The following is a 17,076-nucleotide window of genomic DNA, read 5'->3' as shown; positions in this document are numbered from 1 at the left end:
TCACTTCCAGATACTGTTCTTTGGGAGCAGAAAATTTGCTGCTGGAACTTAAATAGTTTAGCAAAACGTCCATCTTTTTTTTGTTGTTGTTTTTACTGTTTATTTTATGAACTCATCTTCTTCCTCTTCATCTTTTTTTCCTAAAATAAAGATAATTTTTATGGTGGGACGAGGATATCTATCGCCAGACCTCAGCAAAGTACGGAGCAACTGTCCAAAAGCTATGAAGAGATTAATGGCAGAATGCTTAAAAAAGAAAAGAGATGAGAGACCCCTTTTTCCACAGGTGAGGAGTGTTTTTTCTTTAGTTCTCAGTAGACTTCACAATTTAAAAATGAAAAATAGAGATCACTTATGAACTCACTGGCTAGTTTAAGATTTTTTTTTGATTAGTCCTACAGCAGGACTTCATAAGAGTCCTGGATTAGACCTGGTTATTGTTTAATTAGAAATGTTAATTTTCAATTCAAAAAGCAGATATTCAAATGACTTGTGTATTTGGAAAACCATTTGTTTGTTGGAGAAAGTTTCCGTGGCAATAGTGAAATTAATGATTGCAATTAAACACAAGAATTAGAGCTTGTTGTGTACGTTCTCAGAAATCTTTATGCTCTGCTCCTTCCTCTCCCCCAGGCTTTATGAGGGGAGACCGATAGTTTGGAGACAAAACTTTATTTATCATGCCTGCAGGGGGAGGTTTGGATTCTAAAAGCTTGAAGGGGGAAACCTTAGTTTGTTTTGAATGTACCAAAGCATTTTCAAAAATAAATTGAGCTCCCCCTGCTGGCTTTTTGGTAGATGGTATTAGGGAGACAGCTTCCAGAGAAACTCTGTTTGTTTACAGCACTTATAGGTATAGGTAACAGTGCATAAACAAGGAAGCAAATAAAAAGCAACTGTTTGCCTTATGCTTACACAGGGAAATCAGCATGCCCTTTTAAAGGGGAAAATGAGACGGTTTCTTCACAAAATGTCCTTCTTGGCTTGTGAAGATGTAAGCACAAGGGTGCGGTGCAGTAATTGTTTTTTTAAGTTTCTATTTCAATGTGTGTATAAATATCTTTTTTTGTAGTTAATTGATGTTCTGCCTTTGGTTTTAAGAGATTATTAAAACTTGAGAACAACAGATCTGATCACTTATTTTCTGCTTGTTTTAGATTCTTGCCTCCATTGAGCTTCTGGCCCGGTCATTGCCAAAAATTCACCGCAGTGCATCTGAGCCGTCATTAAACCGGGCTGGCTTCCAAACAGAGGATTTTAGTCTGTATGCTTGTGCTTCTCCAAAAACACCCATCCAAGCAGGGGGATACGGTGGGTTTCCAGTACACTGAAAAGACATGTGAAAGCATGTGCCTGTGTGTCTGTGTGCTGGTGTGTTCCGATGTGTGCAACACATTTGTACGTTCTCAGTTCCTACCAGCTACTTTTTTAAGGTTTATCGGGGGAATGAAGACTCACTTCCTAACTCTGGGCATTGAATGTCCTGGGTAGAAGTGTGTGTTGGTAAGGAGTGCCTTGGGAACAGCTGGCACAAGAAGATTTATAAGGTCACTTAAGAGAAATGGGAAAAGTCTCTTCAAAGTGAGTAAAACTCCTCTAAAGGTCATTGGGCGTCATTTTTGCCTAGTTTATTGATTGGAATTAGTTACTCAGGAGTGTATTTATTTTTAATCAACTCAAACAAAGTTTTGTTTTGTGTTTTTTTTTCTTCCAGTTGAGGTCATTATTTATGAGGATAAGGCTTTAGATCCTTCAGTTAGTAATGCTACTCATATGTGGGAAACAATTGGCAACACAAACTTAGCTGCAAGGCTGAGTGCAGTCAGAACTGCTTGTGGTCAGCAGAAGTAAGCAGAAGCAACACGTAATCCAAAGAAAGACCTTAGTGATGTCTGACACTTTTTTTAAAAGTTAAGGTTTTAAAATGGTGCTGTTTAGAGAACATCTCTTCCTGCAGAGGAGTGGTGGCTTATTTTTGTTTGTTCCTTTTGTTTTGTTTCGTTTCTGTTAGTTTTCATTTTTGCCTAAATGCTCTGATCTGCTATAGTTTAGACCATCTCAAAATGTTCTATTACAATGCAACAAAAGAAGTTCTCTATCTCTGCTTTTGCTGACTGGTATTGGTTTCTGTAGCCTTCAGTTAGCAAGAACTTTATAATAAATAAATAAAAAAAAAGCTTGGAACATAACTAAATAAGAGAAAAAAGCTGCTAACATCCATAATAGGAAAAGAGGATTTGAAAAAGCAGTTGTTTGCATGGAAATCAGTATTATACCATGAATTTTGTTAAGGTAAAATACTTTAATTACTTTAATATTGTTAATAATACTACAGAACACACTTCTGCTCACTGAGGGATTGTTTTTTTCACTTCCATATGAAGCTGCTAGTTTGACTAGAATAGAATCAGACTAGATATCTCACTGAGAAAGTGAGAAACCTTATCACGATCCTGTCAGCTCACTTGAAAGATTTTATTTTTCTCTGGACCATTCCTGTGGAACAGGTGAATCAGAGTACTGGTTCACGTTACATCAGTCTTTGATGTCAGATATGAAAACAAACAGTAATATTATTAACAACTGTGTTCTTGCATATTTTGAAATTAATTATATAGTTTTGTTTGTTTTAGGCTGTTAAGCTGTTAATTTTCACAGATATTTCTGCATTGGCAACAAGCTATTTCTACTCTTGTTAGGACTTAAAGGGCCAGAAAGGTACTTATATAGAGGTGTGCATATTGTTAGCAATATGTTTTTCAAATAGATGAAGAAATTCCACAAAGGTTTTCCTTTCTGCTGTCTTGCTGGCAACTGAGCCTTTTAAAACAGGAAAGTTAGAGGATTTGAAGAGATGTAAGCAATTTCTACATTTGCTGGCCAGATTCTAATGGTCTTTTTGGCTTCTACTGTTGGAACAGTTTTTGAACTAACTTTTCTCTTTATGTTAGTCAAGAAAACTCAGCTGTTGAAACCTAGCTCTTATGGAAATAGTTATTGATGAAAGTTATTTTTTCAGAAAATCTGTTTCCCATCTTTCTGGTAGTTTTGCCTCATTTTGGCAGGCCTATCTTAAAATGAAAACAGGATTAAAATGTTTTTTTCTTCTTACTCATTTTTTTTTTATTTTAGAAAGTCAGGAGGAATGCTTCTTAACCTTTGGGATATGGTATTCAGTGCAGGCTGCAATGCCTATGTCAGTAAATAGCAAGAGGAGGGCTGCTGGGCATTCTGCAGAGTCTAGAATTGCATCATCCCACACAGAAAAGGCTTCACCACACTGAGGGTAATGGAGAGTGCAGAGCCTCCATCACTGCCTTACATAGTCTTACTCTTTTTTGGGTCTGCCAGATCAGTTCAAGGAAGTTGTTCGTTGTAGTAGTCTTGGTTGTGGTTGTTAAGATTGTCCTTCATTGCTATAGGAACTATAATTTATGGGGGAAAAAATGCTGCTATCCTTAGATGTGTTTGGCCCCATTGCCTGCTGTATGGTCAGTGCACTAGAATTCTTCCTGTGTCATTACTGTTCCTACACATCAGACATGATTTGGGATCCACGACCATAACATGATCTTAGCTTCTTACTAAGCATTTTATGAAGCCAAAAAGAACAGTTTTTTGTTGATCATTGCCTTGATCTGGCATAAAAGGCATTTAGGGATTTAACTTCTGTAGCTTATAATTGCATCTTCAATGGAATTCTGAAACATATATAGGATAAAAAGGCCTAAATATACCCGTGGATTTTGGTCAGTGTTTTCACAGATGCGACTCAGTTATATTATTTAGAAACAGATATCTATAGGTCCTGAAAACAGGTCTGTAACAACCCAGGCTTTCTTGGGTAGGTAATTTATACTGTGTGATTCCTTTTTTCTTTACCTCTCTACATCTGAGTATAGAAACAAAATCTCTCTTGGTACCTTCTAGAAGGACCAGATCCTCTTAAATGCTGCTGCATATTCTTCTGAGGATATTAATTATCAACATCAGGCCCTGTTCCAAATATTTTATTTAGCCAGCGGATGGTATCCATATTAGAAGATGAGTGCAAGATCTGACAGAAAACTGCCTCTTTCTCACATTTTTTTTTCTGTGTCTGTGAATGTAATCCAGGCAAGCAGGTGTATTTGGTGTAGAAATACTTTCCCTTTGATAAGCCAGTTATTCTCATCTTCATTAGACAAGGCTGGCATGGGCCTGGAAGGGAACCATTCTTCTCTTTCCGATTCTTCTAAGAAAAGTGGCATCTACCCTGGGATAAATAGAATAGTTAGGATGCCAGGTACATACCTTAGTGACCTCAGAAATCCAGCTTACTTTTAAATTTGAGAGCATACAGATTGGCAACTACATGCTAAATCCTTCCAGAAATAAGGGGCAGTTGGTTTGCTTAGAAAATGCCCTTATAATATATTCTTTGGACACAATAAGAAATAACGTGGTCATCTTTTTCGTACAGATATTTTGGAGGTGCATTTAAAATAGTGCATATAAAACGTGACAAGTATGAAAAGACCAGTAGCAACTAACTCAAAAGGGCTCTGTAGGTAGTGCAGCTTTTCAAATGCTATGCACCCTTTAGAAAGAAAGGCCTTTCTCTGTTACCAGTCAAAGCAACTATCCAAAGCTCTTCTTGGTAAAAAGCACACATCAGATGTCTGTCTCGCAACAAATAAAAATGTAAAAATGTTGTTTTTATCACATCCCAAATCACAAATTATGTGGTTTCATAGCTTCAGAGTAAACTGACCTCATTTGTAGCAGCCATGGCCCAGCTTCTTACCCTTGCACTGGCAAAAACTCTTGAGTGTTCCACAAGGGGGATCCTGTTTCTGCAGGACAGAGCATATCAGGACACGTTCCCAAAGCTGTCTTCACTTCACCCATTCATTGCTCTCAAGCCAGACGTTCCTGTCCTTTGAACAGGAGAGTGAATTCATAGTCCAGGTTATTTCATTTACCTGCACGCATCCTGAGTCTCAGGAAGGGGTTGCCTATGCTCTCTCCCCCTTCTACAGGCGGGATTTATTTGGGAAGATAAAAGTACCAGCTACAGATATTTTAGATCGTCAGAGTAGAAGGGGTGACATAAAGCATTTTAGCTACTCCTCAGAAAGTTCTATTTTCACCTAACATGACAGAGAATTCCTGCAATGTAGATAGATAATGCCATCTACATTCTTCATCTAGGGAAAGCTTGCATTGGTAACCACATTATACATGTTCAATCAACATAATCCCACTATTAGATGAACATGTTACCTATTTGGTCACTTATTGATTTGAGAGCAGATTAGCACCTCAGTTTAGAAAGGGGAGATCTACCATTAGCTTGTCACCAAAAAAATAAAAAAAAAGATAAATAAACATCTTTGCTAAGGTTTTATTTAAATGGAGGAAAAGTCTGAAAATCAATGTTTAAAGCTACTATCCTATCTGAAATACTTCCTGACTTCTGCTCCTGTTTTTCCATTGCCCTTTCCTAATTAATGGTTCGTCTTTTATCATCTGAAATCCCCGTACGACTACTAGAAGCTGAATTATTAGCAGAAATGGGCAGAAGGACAAGATGAGTAATGAGAGAGCAATCTCTTGTTTATAAATTGATCTTTAATCAGCAATTTAGGAAAGCAGACGGAAAAAAATAAGTATAGCATGTTTTGAAAGTGTAGCTAAGCATGAATGTCATTCTTAAAAATTAGCTTCACAGGCAATACTTGATCATTTTTCTTGTCCTTCTCTTAAAAGGAAAAAAAGGAGGGGCAGAAAAGTACAAAAATTGAGGTGCTACTAGAAGATATTATGAAGAGAGTTGGGAGATTGGTGAAATGTGTTAGAGAGAAGCAAGAAAAATTATCAAATAGGGTATTTTAGAGCAAGGGCTTTATCTGTTAGTAGAACTAGTAAAAAAGGCAATTAGTCTCATCATGAAGGTGTTCGTTTTATTTTGTTTGTTTTTAATGTTGTTATAGCTACCACCATAGACTATTAGGACACATAGAGCTCGAGCTGTTTCACAGCCCCCCATACCTACCACTCTTACTTTAGACCTTGGGTGCCCTCCCTTCTCATCTCCCGTGAGGTATAGGGTCCTCTTCTCTTTCCCTGCTTTCTTTCTGTTACTTAAATCAGCTATATCAGCTGTACCTTCCAGGCCCATGGATGCCCTTTCTTCCGCCTCCCCCATGCAGGCTGCTGGTCATTTTCTTGGTTCCCTTCTTTATAAAGCAAGACATTCAATTGAATTAATGATATCAGTCTAAAATTCTGTTCTTAGGGATATTTCCAGTTTGTTTCCAATCTTCGGAATAAAAATCTTAAGAAAAGCGGAAACCAACAAAACACTTGCTCCTGAAAAGATGGAAGGACACTAAGATAGGGAATAGTTGTTCAGATGTGACAGCATTCACACCCTACTGTTGGGGCAGAGGGTCTCTTCTGTGTATTTCATTCCTTCATTACTAGGAAAGCTCTGAGAAGTCCTGTCACAAAATGGCATAAACGAACCCAACATAAATGTGGAACCCAACAATGGGAAGTTATATGTACATTTCTTTTTCTTCCACTTCAGAGTCCTTTGGGTTAAGCATATTTGCACACCCCTCCATCAAAATCCTAAAGAATACAATTTCTGTGGGTGGCAGGGATTTTTTTTTAGCTAAAGCATAGGATTAAGAGGATGAGGATGAATATCTTAGTTTCAGCTTCTATTCAAGGTGCTGGCAAACTTAAGACCTTGGGCATCAATTTTACTCCAAGGTGCCATGGTTTCTTCATCTCTGAACTGCTATCAGACTGTCCCATGGTGTGCTGAGACTAAATAAACTGTGTAGAGTTTCCTGAGATGGTTGCATGTGAAAGCACTGTGTAGAATTTCTGTTTGTTCAATAATTCTTCAGGGAACATAGGGTTGCTTTTTTTCTTGTGCTCCCTGTTACTGAGGCCTAATTTCTGGTCTGGGCCTAAGCAGACAATCTCATCAGTCTTTGTTTTCTCACAGTAGGTTTCTATGTTTGTCTCTAAACCAGATTATGGCATTCTTTAGTACTAGTTTAATACTCAGGCACTTTACTGTATATAGTATTTAAAGGTTAACGGGTGTGTCAAATTTGCTATTAAACCAGTTTTATACCAGGATAGAAATTAGTTTGCAGTCTGACACACTTATTGCAATTACTGTTTTTGGGGAGGATATACATGCAATAAATAGGGAGTTTAAAGTGAAATTTACCTGACACATTTTATTTTAAATGCATGATGATTAGACTTTGCTTGAACCTGCAGACCTCTGTCCTGGGAAGAATGGGTATAACTTGCTTTCAAGAAATTCTTTTTCAGTAAAATATGCTGGGTCTGTATTCAATGTTCTTTTGCTGTGTTTCTTTTATGCTTTAATTTTAACAGTTTGCATTTTTTAACATCTTTGATATCCAACTAATGTTCAGCTAGTCTGGAGAAAATCTCTGACCACCTTGTAACTGAAATCACCTTTTTAAACCAAGCTCTTGTCCTCCCTCTACAGGAGAATTTGCAGCGTTCAAGTAGCCACAGCACCATGGCAGCACCCACTCTGTTATTTAAGTCTTGTGTTCCTACAGTTTCTTAACATCAAAACTCTATTCTGCTCCGCCAAGCCTAAAGTAATTTAGAAAAGATATCCATAAGCTTAAAAGTGGAGCAGAATGGAACTGCCAGTCCAACACAATGGGAAAAAGTACCTTTTTAGGAACCAGAATACTCTGCTGCCAGTGTTTCTCCTTCAACACAAAACACCATGTGCATTCGGAGACCCGCAGTGGCTGCCTGTGCCGTTGGCATCATTCCCAGGAGAGAGGAGAGGGCGCTCGTGGTTTGACTTTGGTGCTCAGGCATGAGGGGATGGAACTGCTGCTGCAACTTAGGAGACTTGCTTTGGATGGTCTGCCGGTCGGCTTTCTCCCTCTAACAACGTATCATCAGAGGCTGAATATCTGATGAGTGCTAATTAAAAGAATCATCCTCCGTTCTGATCTCTCTTCCTGGTGTACTCACTGGTTTGTGGACAACGCAGTATCCTCTTTTCACTGTGTTACAATGTCAAACACTTAATTCTGTCTAAATTGGGGGGTTTTATTCCAGTAAAATTAAAAAGCGTGGGGTGGTGGAAGCTGGAGAAGATGTTACTCTAAAGGTGAAGATGTTAATCTGAAGGAAAAGGGGATGCTGCTGCACTTTTTGTCAGATTTACTTTATCACTTCCTCAAAAAACAAGTGACAACCACCAACCTTAACCTTTTCCTTTTCCAGTATTTTCTTGGTGTGTGCATATACAACATCTTTTAGAAGGGTTAAGTAGATCCTTCTTTTGTTGGTCCAGCAACAAACAAGTTTTAAAAAAAAATGTAGCGAGATTGTCCTTTTTTTTTTCTTTTTTTTTTTTTTTTGGTATCATATGATACAGTGTATTTATGAAAGATGCTACTGCAGCATCTGAAGTCTGTAGAATTCCTGATACAGACTGTGAACGGTGTATGTACCTACTTTAAAAGTTTTATTTTAAATGAGGGTGCAGGTTAATGCCAGGTACCTTACCAATATGTAATGTTGTCATAAATGGGAAAAAAAGTTCTCAGGTTGAATTGAATACAAATACAAAACCCCCTAGAATTAGACATTCCGAAAATTGTTTTGGTACTTTCAACAGCTTTTTTTTTTTTTTTAATGATTTTTATCCTGTTAACTAAATGTCCTCTGATACGTGTGTGTGTAAATGTGGAGCATCTTGTCCTAATGGCAAGTTGTTAGATCACAACAAAACGGTACTTGCTGGATCCACGCTGACTACTTCTCTCATCGCTTTCTTCCCTGTGATCTCCTTCCCTTCCGTTTGTCTTTCCCTTTTGTACACTTTGCAAACTGGGATGAAGGTGGCGGTATCTACTTCAGAGTGCTTTGTTTTCCTGTCCTCCAGTCCTGGTTTTCAAATGGTTGGTAGCTTTTTGACAAGTTACCCAGTCAGGGAAAAAAAAAAAAAAAGGAAAAAAAAAGCTCATCAAGTTCTGCACATTGTTTACCTCTAGTAGAATATCTTGTGATGTGATCTGTTTGCAGAGTTCTCTGGTATGTGGTATTAAATGTAAATTATTTGTACAGAGGCAAGTCAGACCACATTAGAAAGAAATTCAAGCTCAGACAGAAGTTTTCAGAATTTGATCCGTATCTGCCCTGTACCACTCCACGTGAGGCAGGAGAGCTGACCCACCTCTGGCTGGGAGATCTGGGGGGGAGGAAGATGTTAGACAAAACCGTGACAAATAAATGAAGGAGTTAAGTGTGTGTACATGCGGTGTCCCTACTAAACGTGTGTATTGGGCGAGGGGACCGTCCGTGTTTCTGTCTGCAGAAGGCTGCTCTCGGGCTAAGGGAGAAACACACGTCAGTAGCGGGACGCGGTGTTAAAACCCCGGAGTTGTGCGGTGTTGCTGGTAGTCTGTGATGGTCGTCAGTAAATATTTACTGGGCTTATAGGGACCGGACTAATCTGAAGTGGGAATTATAACTGAAATACTGTGTATTCATATTAATTCCACAAACATTAGCAAGACAGCAATAGTGAATGACTTAATAGTCACTACAAGAGTGAAGTGATTCATGTTGGTACATGAATAGAATTGACTTTGTGTACAGGATGCATTTAAAAAAAAAAAAAGCACAATTTTTTCTCGTCTGCTGTGGGTCTTCAGATGCTGTAAGGCTTTTTCTCCTCACTGAGATTGGCAGGAATTTCACTAGTAGCAATAGCCACTTCCCAGTGTGGAGAAGCTGCTGAAGCGAGCGGTGGTCGGAGGCGCGGACGTGACCCGGGTGGCAGGCGGCGGGGCCGGTGCGGTCGGCAGGCCAGTGAGATATTCACAGAGATCAGCTCCAAGAGGGCCCTCTCGCTGCTCATTCTCCTTCCACCCCACACGTCGTTTCAGCCCTTGGATGGGCTGTGGCCTAATTCGTAAATGTAGGGCATACTGGAAATTAATATGCTCTTGAAAGAAACTGTTACCGGAGCGAGTACGTACAGGTGGTTCAAGAGTCGTTGGTTTCACAGAGCTTGATAAAAGCCCTAGTTTCCTTCCACAAGGTCATGCTAGCAGAAAACTGTCTGCTAAAATATAACTGTTAGGAATTCCTTTGCTTAAAACAAACTTACTTTTGTGAAGATTCATTACCCATTAGTCTACGATATGCTTCTTGAGCCCATAGGAAAAGCACAAGGAAAATTGCTATCCTTGTCCATGCAAAGCACTTTATAAGTAACACATGATCTTTGTGTTGTGTTTTCTTTCTTTTTTTTTTTTTTTAAATTGGGGTTTGTTTGTTTTGTTTCATTTTTCTGTTTTGTTTGTGTCTTTTTTTTTTTTTCCCTGAGGAATGTGCAAGTTGTTTGGCTGCTGTTTAGAGAAATCCTTTCAGGATGCATTTCTACTGGTTTCCATGTTTGTTCTTTTCCCTTTGGATAGCTGTAGTAACATGTTTATCTTTAAGAGGTCCCACGTAATACTCATGGAAAACTTTGGAAGAAATTTGGTTTGTAAATAACTGGGATTATTTTTTTTATATATCTTTTCCTTCAAGAATGTTTCTGGATGTCTTGCATGCCATCAGAATTAGTCTTAAAGGTGCCCTGTTGATGTTTAGGGAATGGGGAGATGAGTAGACAAGAATTGAATACCCTGTTATAGCATTGCAATGAAGGAAGTAAAATGAAATAACAAATACATTCATGTTCATTGCACCAAACTTCTTAAGCTTCTCTATGATGTCCCAACCACAAGCACATGCCATAGGATGGAAATGCTAGTACATGTTTTGTGTGTGTGTGTGTGTGTGTTGGGACAAACATCTAGGCAGTCATGTCGCTTGTCTAGTGTCTAATAACTGTTTTCAAAACAACCTGTATCCAGTCCCAGCTCTTCATGATGCCCTTACTAACCACATGCGTATCTTCCCCTCTGCCTTTCCTTTTCCATACAGTTGGAAGAGAGCTGTTACCCGTTACATCTTCCCTGTTCAGTATGTGATTGTTTCCTATGGCATATTTGCTGGAACTGGAACGTTGTAGTGGAGCTTAAACCAAATGGTGTGGGCACAGAGGCCTGCTTATTTTGAAAGTAATTTCTGCATGAATTAAATCCTATATGGCCTCAGATACAATTAGCTCAGTAGGGTTTTTTTGTTGTTGTTGTTTTCCCTGAACTCATGCAAGTCATTAAATGAATCCACTTCTGCCTTTTATGCTTACCTAAAATCATCTTTTCTTGTACTGGAATGCTTTAGCAGCTGATGATGATGCAGAATGATTGAGGCCATGTACTGCCATCTTACTGTGGCCTCTCAGCATCAACTGGACTAGTACGTACTCGTCAGAGGCAGAATTTGGCCGTTATGATCTAAAACGAATGAAATGCTGGCTGTTGATAAATACCATGTCCTTCCACAAATGCCCCAACAGGGGGGAAAAGACACTGAAGGTCATGTATAAATAGGTTTGTTTCTGTGTTTGCCTGGTGATGTGAACGCATCCAGAATTTTGCAGAATATCCGGGGAAGCCAGGTCCTCAGAAACCTTACAATCACGTGTAAGTTAAGTTGAGGATTTAATAACTGAAGGGGCTAAATTTAGGGAAGAAGCATGTAGACATTTCACACCTTTACAGACTATAAATTGAATTCCCTTCTTAACTGTGAGTACAGCATGTGTAGCACAAATTATTCATAGTACTGTAGGCAATGTCTTCTGTCTGTTGAAAAAACCTTTCACCAGTAGCACAATATGACAGGCAAAGCTTCTAGGTACAGTCAAGCTCAGTTAAAAACCAGTTGCATGAACGGACTGTTATGGCATCGCTTCGAAGGTGCTGGGTGTTCTGTTTTTCTGTTACTCATTTTACATAGAAGTTTATGAAACAAACTGTTTACTGCAGCCTTGTTAATATGTATTTGCACTTCGTGTCTGTTTTGGCATGCATTTTTAAGTATCTTTCGTCATTGCTTCGTTACTTCTTACCAAGTGAAAATCATCAAAAGAGCAGAGAATTTAAGTTTCGAGGATGCTAATGTAGAAGCTACTAAGTCAGCAGTAAATAATGACAAAATTGTGGAGGGAGGAAACTGTTTAAAAATTTCAGAATATAGAGGATACCAAGAATGAATTCAAGTGAAAACTCGCATGTATCTTTTCTTCAGAGAAGAGAGCTACCGAGACCCTCTGTGAAATGGTTTACATAGGAATCTCCCCAAAAGAGTCTTGCAGTTTGCCAAATGATCATGTGCCTTCACAACCTACAAAGTACAACAGAATGTAAACCAGGTGCTTTCTAACTAGAGCAGTGGCTTTGGTTTACTTCTGATGCAGTAGTTTTGTATATAGCTGTTAATATAGGTAGGCATTTTGGAGTTGGTAAACTTCTGTAAAGGAGCAAGGAGAGCAGAGAGCATTCCCCAAAACACCTACAATCATTTCAGAGCTAGGAATTGAAGGATACTGATTCAGTTACAGTAAACCTGCTACTTGAAATCTGCTCTACTGAAAATTGAATGAGGTTCACTTAATCTAAATAAATAAACCCTCCTCCCCCTCCAAAGACACCAAGATGGTGTCAAAAAAAGGTAATGTAAAGCTTTGAGTTACACTGTCGTGACATCTTGGAACGAGACGGTAGATGAAAAATGAGAACTAGATTGGGAGAAATTGATGGCTAGTACTCCTGTAATCAAAGTCCACATATATCAGATTATACAATGAATTCCCTGGCCCGGAAAGTGCAATTAATTTTGTTTTATGGAATATCAGCAGGCTTCCTTAGCTCTTCTTCAGGCCTCTTGCAGTTCCCCAGCAATGCACACTGTTACTGCACGTTAACCCTGGGAGGCGATAGGTATCATGTCAGCGCAGGGACAGCCAGTGTGTTCCAGTTTGAGTTGCTCAAGGTTCAGTCTGGTTACAGAGGCTTCTGGCAGTACCTACACACTAGTGTCAGTTTTAACCTATTTGTCCAGAAGGACGAAAGAATGGCTTTCGGTGTTAGTGCTTTTTCTTTCGCAGGTCTTTCCCTTTTCTTTTTTGGTGCGAGACTTTGGACATAATTGTAAATCACAGAGTTATGTCTAAATGGACAGTTCATGCAAATATTAGGCTGATTTTAACTTGGTTTTGACCCTTTTAGAAATCAAAGTATAATTTAAAAAAAAAAAAGTTACTAACATTGCAGGAACTATCTGGAATCCTTTTACCGACCGCAAATTCTGCACTAAAAGTATACATAAAGAGTTGGGGGTTTGTCTTTTTTCGAATACAAAATCACAAAAGTCATTTCCCTATTTTTGCCAAGAGAAGGGAGCTGATGGGAGCGTTTTGGAACTGCTAAACTACCTAGGCGTTTGCTTTAGAGCATCGCAGCAGCAGTGTGTTCAGCTCATCCCGTCTCCCTAAGAGGAGCCGTGGCCTGCCCAGACATTTTGTCCCGCGTACCGCATTGGCAGCAGCTGTACTTGAGAACAAGCCCTGTGTGACATTGACTTTTGAGTAAAACAGAAAAGCAAAGGATTATGTGTTCTTTTTTGTTTGGGTTTGAAAAATGGTTCATTTTTGGTTTGCTAAATGTCATTCTGTGTTACATTTGTGTAATCACCCTAGTTGAAAAGAAAATCTGTGTGTGTGTTTGGGAGTTTCATGGAACATTTTAGGAGAAGAAATGAAGCCCACCACCAGGGCACAAATGTTGGGTCTGGGGGGCGAAATGGACCAAACTTGGGTGTCGGGTTATTTTGGGACGGTGGGAGATTGTGAGGGCATAATTTAAATTAACTCTGTCTAAAATAAAACGTAAGTGCAATAAATGTGCTTTTTTATTCAAAGCTGTGAACCTTTGTGGGGGGGAAAAAAAGGAAAGAAAAAAATGCACATCATTCCTTCATGAGCCTTGTGTCCTACCTGCCTCCCCTTCCTCCCCACTCTCCGCACTCCTCAACTGACAGAAACCTGCCAGTGGCCGACTTGCATGTGTTGGCGACCCAAATCACACCGCGGCTTTTCTTCCGCCCTCACCTGTTGGGACTGGGGAAAAGTCCTGCCCCTGCTTCTCGCTGCTCTCGAAACTCCCCTGGGAGCCGGCGCTGACCTGTGCTGCTGGAGCAGGCTCTGTCGGACACGGGCTGCGGGAGCCAGCCCATCGGCTCCATGCCATCCCCACTGCGAGCTCTTCAGCCCCCAGCCGCAACTCCCCACCCCGTGTCCGATCTCCTGAGGGTCTCCCGGGGCTGGGCGGATGACACGTTTCTCTTAAGCAATTGCAAAAAGTAATCAGTCATCAGCTGCCCCGCTGGGTCCCTTTTTTTTCCTCCCTGTCAAAACACACATGCAGACTGGCCACTGTTGCCTTCTGTGACTCTGCCTTGTTTTGAAGGAGCAGGTGTACCTGTTTGTAATCAGCCGTGCAGAAGTTGCACTCTCTCTTTCTTACTTGAGCGCACGCAGCTTTTCCTAGGTTAGGAAAGGTGCACCAGTCTTGGGGGGGTTTCCACGGGAGGCTTAACGCATACGTTTCACTGACGAGCGATGGAAGGTGTAGCACTCGGTCGTCGGACCCCATGGGGGCGTAAGAAAGGACTGGCTCGTTTAAAGTTTATAGATAAACAGATCTATATCCTTTAAACTTGATTATTTTTATATATAGTCAAGACAATGGCATTACCTCATAATACAGAGGCTCGTTTATGAGAGGCAAAGTAGTAAGGAGAGGAAAGGGAAATTTATATACAGAACTGATTTCTTTTTTTTGTTTGTTTCTTAGTGCAATGATGTATATGTCCCAACAATTTAAACTCTGTGCTAACACAACATTCCTTTCAGCTGTATTCTTTTTGACCACCAGAGGTTTGCAAGGGGCTTACGACTGCAAAGTAAAAGGTCCAGTCTGATTACTTAAAAAAAAAAAAAATTGTGTTAGTAGATTTCCATAGCTGCTTTTTAAAATCTTACAATGGAGTAATTGTTTTGAAACTTGTATTTATTTTTTAATTCATAACAAAATGTTTATTTTCAGTTTTCTGTTACGTATAGGTCATGGCAACTCCCCTTCTTTCCCTCTCATGTTTCCCCTGTAATTGCCAATACAACTTACTTTTCTTGTTTCTTCCTTCCCCCCTTTACTTTTGTTGTCCCTTCATTTGTATTTTGGAGTTTTTCTCATGTAAATTTGTACAATGGGAAATATTGTCCAGTTTGGTTAGAGAGCATGGAGACTTAAAACATAATAAAATTTGATAGCTGAATTCAGATTGAAGAAAACTATTTCTGTGTAAAGTTATTTAAAGAACTCTGTATTATATAAAAGGCAAAAAGTTCTATGTACTTGATGTGAATATGAGAATACTGCTATAATAAAGATTGACTGCATGGAGAAGTCTGAAGGAGATTGTTTGTCATGTAATTCACAACTTGTCCTCTCAATGAAGTTCCAGAGGTGCAGCCAGGGTCACTCAATGCAAGTGAAAAATTAACTTCAGAATTAACTTTTAGACAAACTAACAGTTAGTTTACAACTCTGTGCCCAGAGAATAACTCGCCTCCCCTTGCCTTTCTTACACTGGACCGTTTCTTCTTTGAAAGCTGTGCTCAATGCTTTTACCTTCAGAGAGGGTTTCACTTCACAGCACTTATCCTGAACTCTGAGGGGAGATTCCCTCTCACCCCAAGGAAAGCTTGGCACAAGTTGGCCTTCCTTTAAGGTAGCTGCCTCTGCTCCTATAGAAAATGTTACTCCAAGTTGGGAAGAGCCTCAAGGCAGGTTTTGTTGATGAAATTTCAGCAAAAGGTCATTTAAATTAGTTCCTCTGCTGTTCTAACAGAGGATTTTTACCCCCACACACCTTTTAGTGGCTGGCAGACATTTAGTGACAGGATTTGTGCCTACTGTGCATTCTACCTCACTCTCCAGCTGTGGACATATATCACCTCAGTCCCCAGGGGAGCGTGTTATTTATTAAGCGAAGATCACATAGGCTCACTCAGGTCCCAGTACCCCACCTCTAGAGCTGTAGGGAAGGTCTCCAGAAGTTCCACAGCACTCACAGACAAAGTACGGTTTAACTTAGAGTTTCTTTTATTGAAATCGGGACAGAAGAGCCAAAGACTTCATTCCAGGGACCGCTTCGGTTCCGCAGACCTGCGAGTAAGAGGAGAGGCTCCTGACAACCCTTTTCCCGTCTTCCCACAGCAGAGGCAGGGGGAGACCCCCGTCACTGGAGCCCCTGCTGCCTTCAGCTGTTCGCTTCCCGGCGCCACGAAGAGAAACGTCACCTGAAGGGGGCGAGCAACGGGTACGGACGGGGTACGGGAGGGAGGGGGCCGTACCGCGGTGCTGCCGGCGCCTACTCCGCGTCGTCCGGGGGGATGCCGAGCTCCTCGTCCGTCCACGCCGCGGGGTCGGGGTAGGGGAAGTGGCCCTGCAGCCATGTCGTGAGGCGCTGTCACGACACGGCCGGGCCCGGCCCCACCGCCCCCCTCCCTCCGTCGCAGCGCGGCCGCGGCTCACCCACCAGCACCATGTCGGAGCTGTGCCACAGGTGCCACAGGATCCAGAACCACATGAAGCCGCTGAGGAGCTCGCTCCGCACCGCCTGCGCCCGCGTCAGCTCCGGGAACTGCCGGTACCGCGGCTCGATGTGCGCCCCGCCGCCCGCACTGCAACGAGCGCCTCGCTGACGGACCCGAACCGACCCTCCCGGCCCGGCCCGGCCCGGCCCACCGCGGCCCCGCTGCCCACTCACTGCCGCCGCCCGATCCCGGTGCCGATCCCGGTGCCGGTGCCTCCGGCCCGCAGCAGCCGCCCCGCGCAGCGCCCCAGCGACGCCAACATGGCGGCGGCGCAGCGCAGCCCCGCGCCCGCAAGGTCACCGCAAGGCGCCTCGGCGGCGGCCGGCACCAACGCGCCGCCGGGGGGGGGGGGGGGAGGCTCCTGCTCCTCGGGGCTGACTTGGCGCACGGAGGGCGCAGAGAAAGGAGCGAAGCCACCTCCGCAGGCCAAATACTCTCTGTGGATA

General features: G+C 41.4%; 2 protein-coding genes across 4 annotated transcripts in view; one reads left to right on the top strand and one right to left on the bottom strand.

The window, feature by feature from the left end:
* The window catches only part of BRAF (B-Raf proto-oncogene, serine/threonine kinase), an 82,889-nt gene extending 69,687 nt beyond the window's left edge, over nucleotides 1-13,202 (top strand). For both annotated transcript variants that reach the window (XM_040561025.1, XM_040561037.1), the window contains 3 exons: nucleotides 152-286; nucleotides 1,158-1,311; nucleotides 7,526-13,202. In XM_040561025.1, coding sequence (XP_040416959.1) covers nucleotides 152-286; nucleotides 1,158-1,311; nucleotides 7,526-7,548 — 312 coding nt within the window. In that variant the 3' untranslated portion in view covers nucleotides 7,549-13,202. The remainder of the gene's footprint in view (nucleotides 1-151; nucleotides 287-1,157; nucleotides 1,312-7,525) is intronic.
* A 2,911-nt stretch (nucleotides 13,203-16,113) lies between these two features.
* NDUFB2 (NADH:ubiquinone oxidoreductase subunit B2) lies at nucleotides 16,114-17,030 on the bottom strand. 2 transcript variants are annotated; one of them, XM_040561141.1, is made up of 4 exons: nucleotides 16,804-16,969; nucleotides 16,573-16,717; nucleotides 16,388-16,479; nucleotides 16,114-16,199 (listed from the first exon to the last, which is right to left on the bottom strand). In XM_040561141.1, the coding sequence occupies exons 1-3, from the start codon at nucleotides 16,890-16,892 to the stop codon at nucleotides 16,405-16,407; spliced, it is 309 nt and encodes a 102-aa protein (XP_040417075.1). In that variant the 5' UTR covers nucleotides 16,893-16,969; the 3' UTR covers nucleotides 16,114-16,199; nucleotides 16,388-16,404. The 2 variants fall into 2 exon arrangements, with proteins under 2 accessions (XP_040417075.1, XP_040417084.1); XM_040561150.1 differs by lacking the exon at nucleotides 16,388-16,479 and having other exon boundaries at nucleotides 16,804-17,030.
* Nucleotides 17,031-17,076: the final 46 nt, after the last annotated feature.

This window comes from Cygnus olor, chromosome 1 (assembly GCF_009769625.2).
Source record: "Cygnus olor isolate bCygOlo1 chromosome 1, bCygOlo1.pri.v2, whole genome shotgun sequence".
Classification (NCBI taxonomy): domain Eukaryota; kingdom Metazoa; phylum Chordata; class Aves; order Anseriformes; family Anatidae; genus Cygnus; species Cygnus olor.
Note: the sequence above shows the minus strand (reverse complement) of the source record. Positions and strands in the feature narration are given on the sequence as shown.

Coding starts and splice junctions, on each gene's coding strand:
- NDUFB2 (XM_040561141.1), bottom strand. CDS start 16,892: ATGTTGGCGTCGCTGGGGCGCTGCGCGGGGCGGCTGCTGCGGGCCGGA. Junction 16,718..16,803: donor ACCGGGATCGGGCGGCGGCA/GTGAGTGGGCAG, acceptor CGCTCGTTGCAG/TGCGGGCGGCGGGGCGCACA. Junction 16,480..16,572: donor ACAGCTCCGACATGGTGCTG/GTGGGTGAGCCG, acceptor ACATGGCTGCAG/GGCCACTTCCCCTACCCCGA.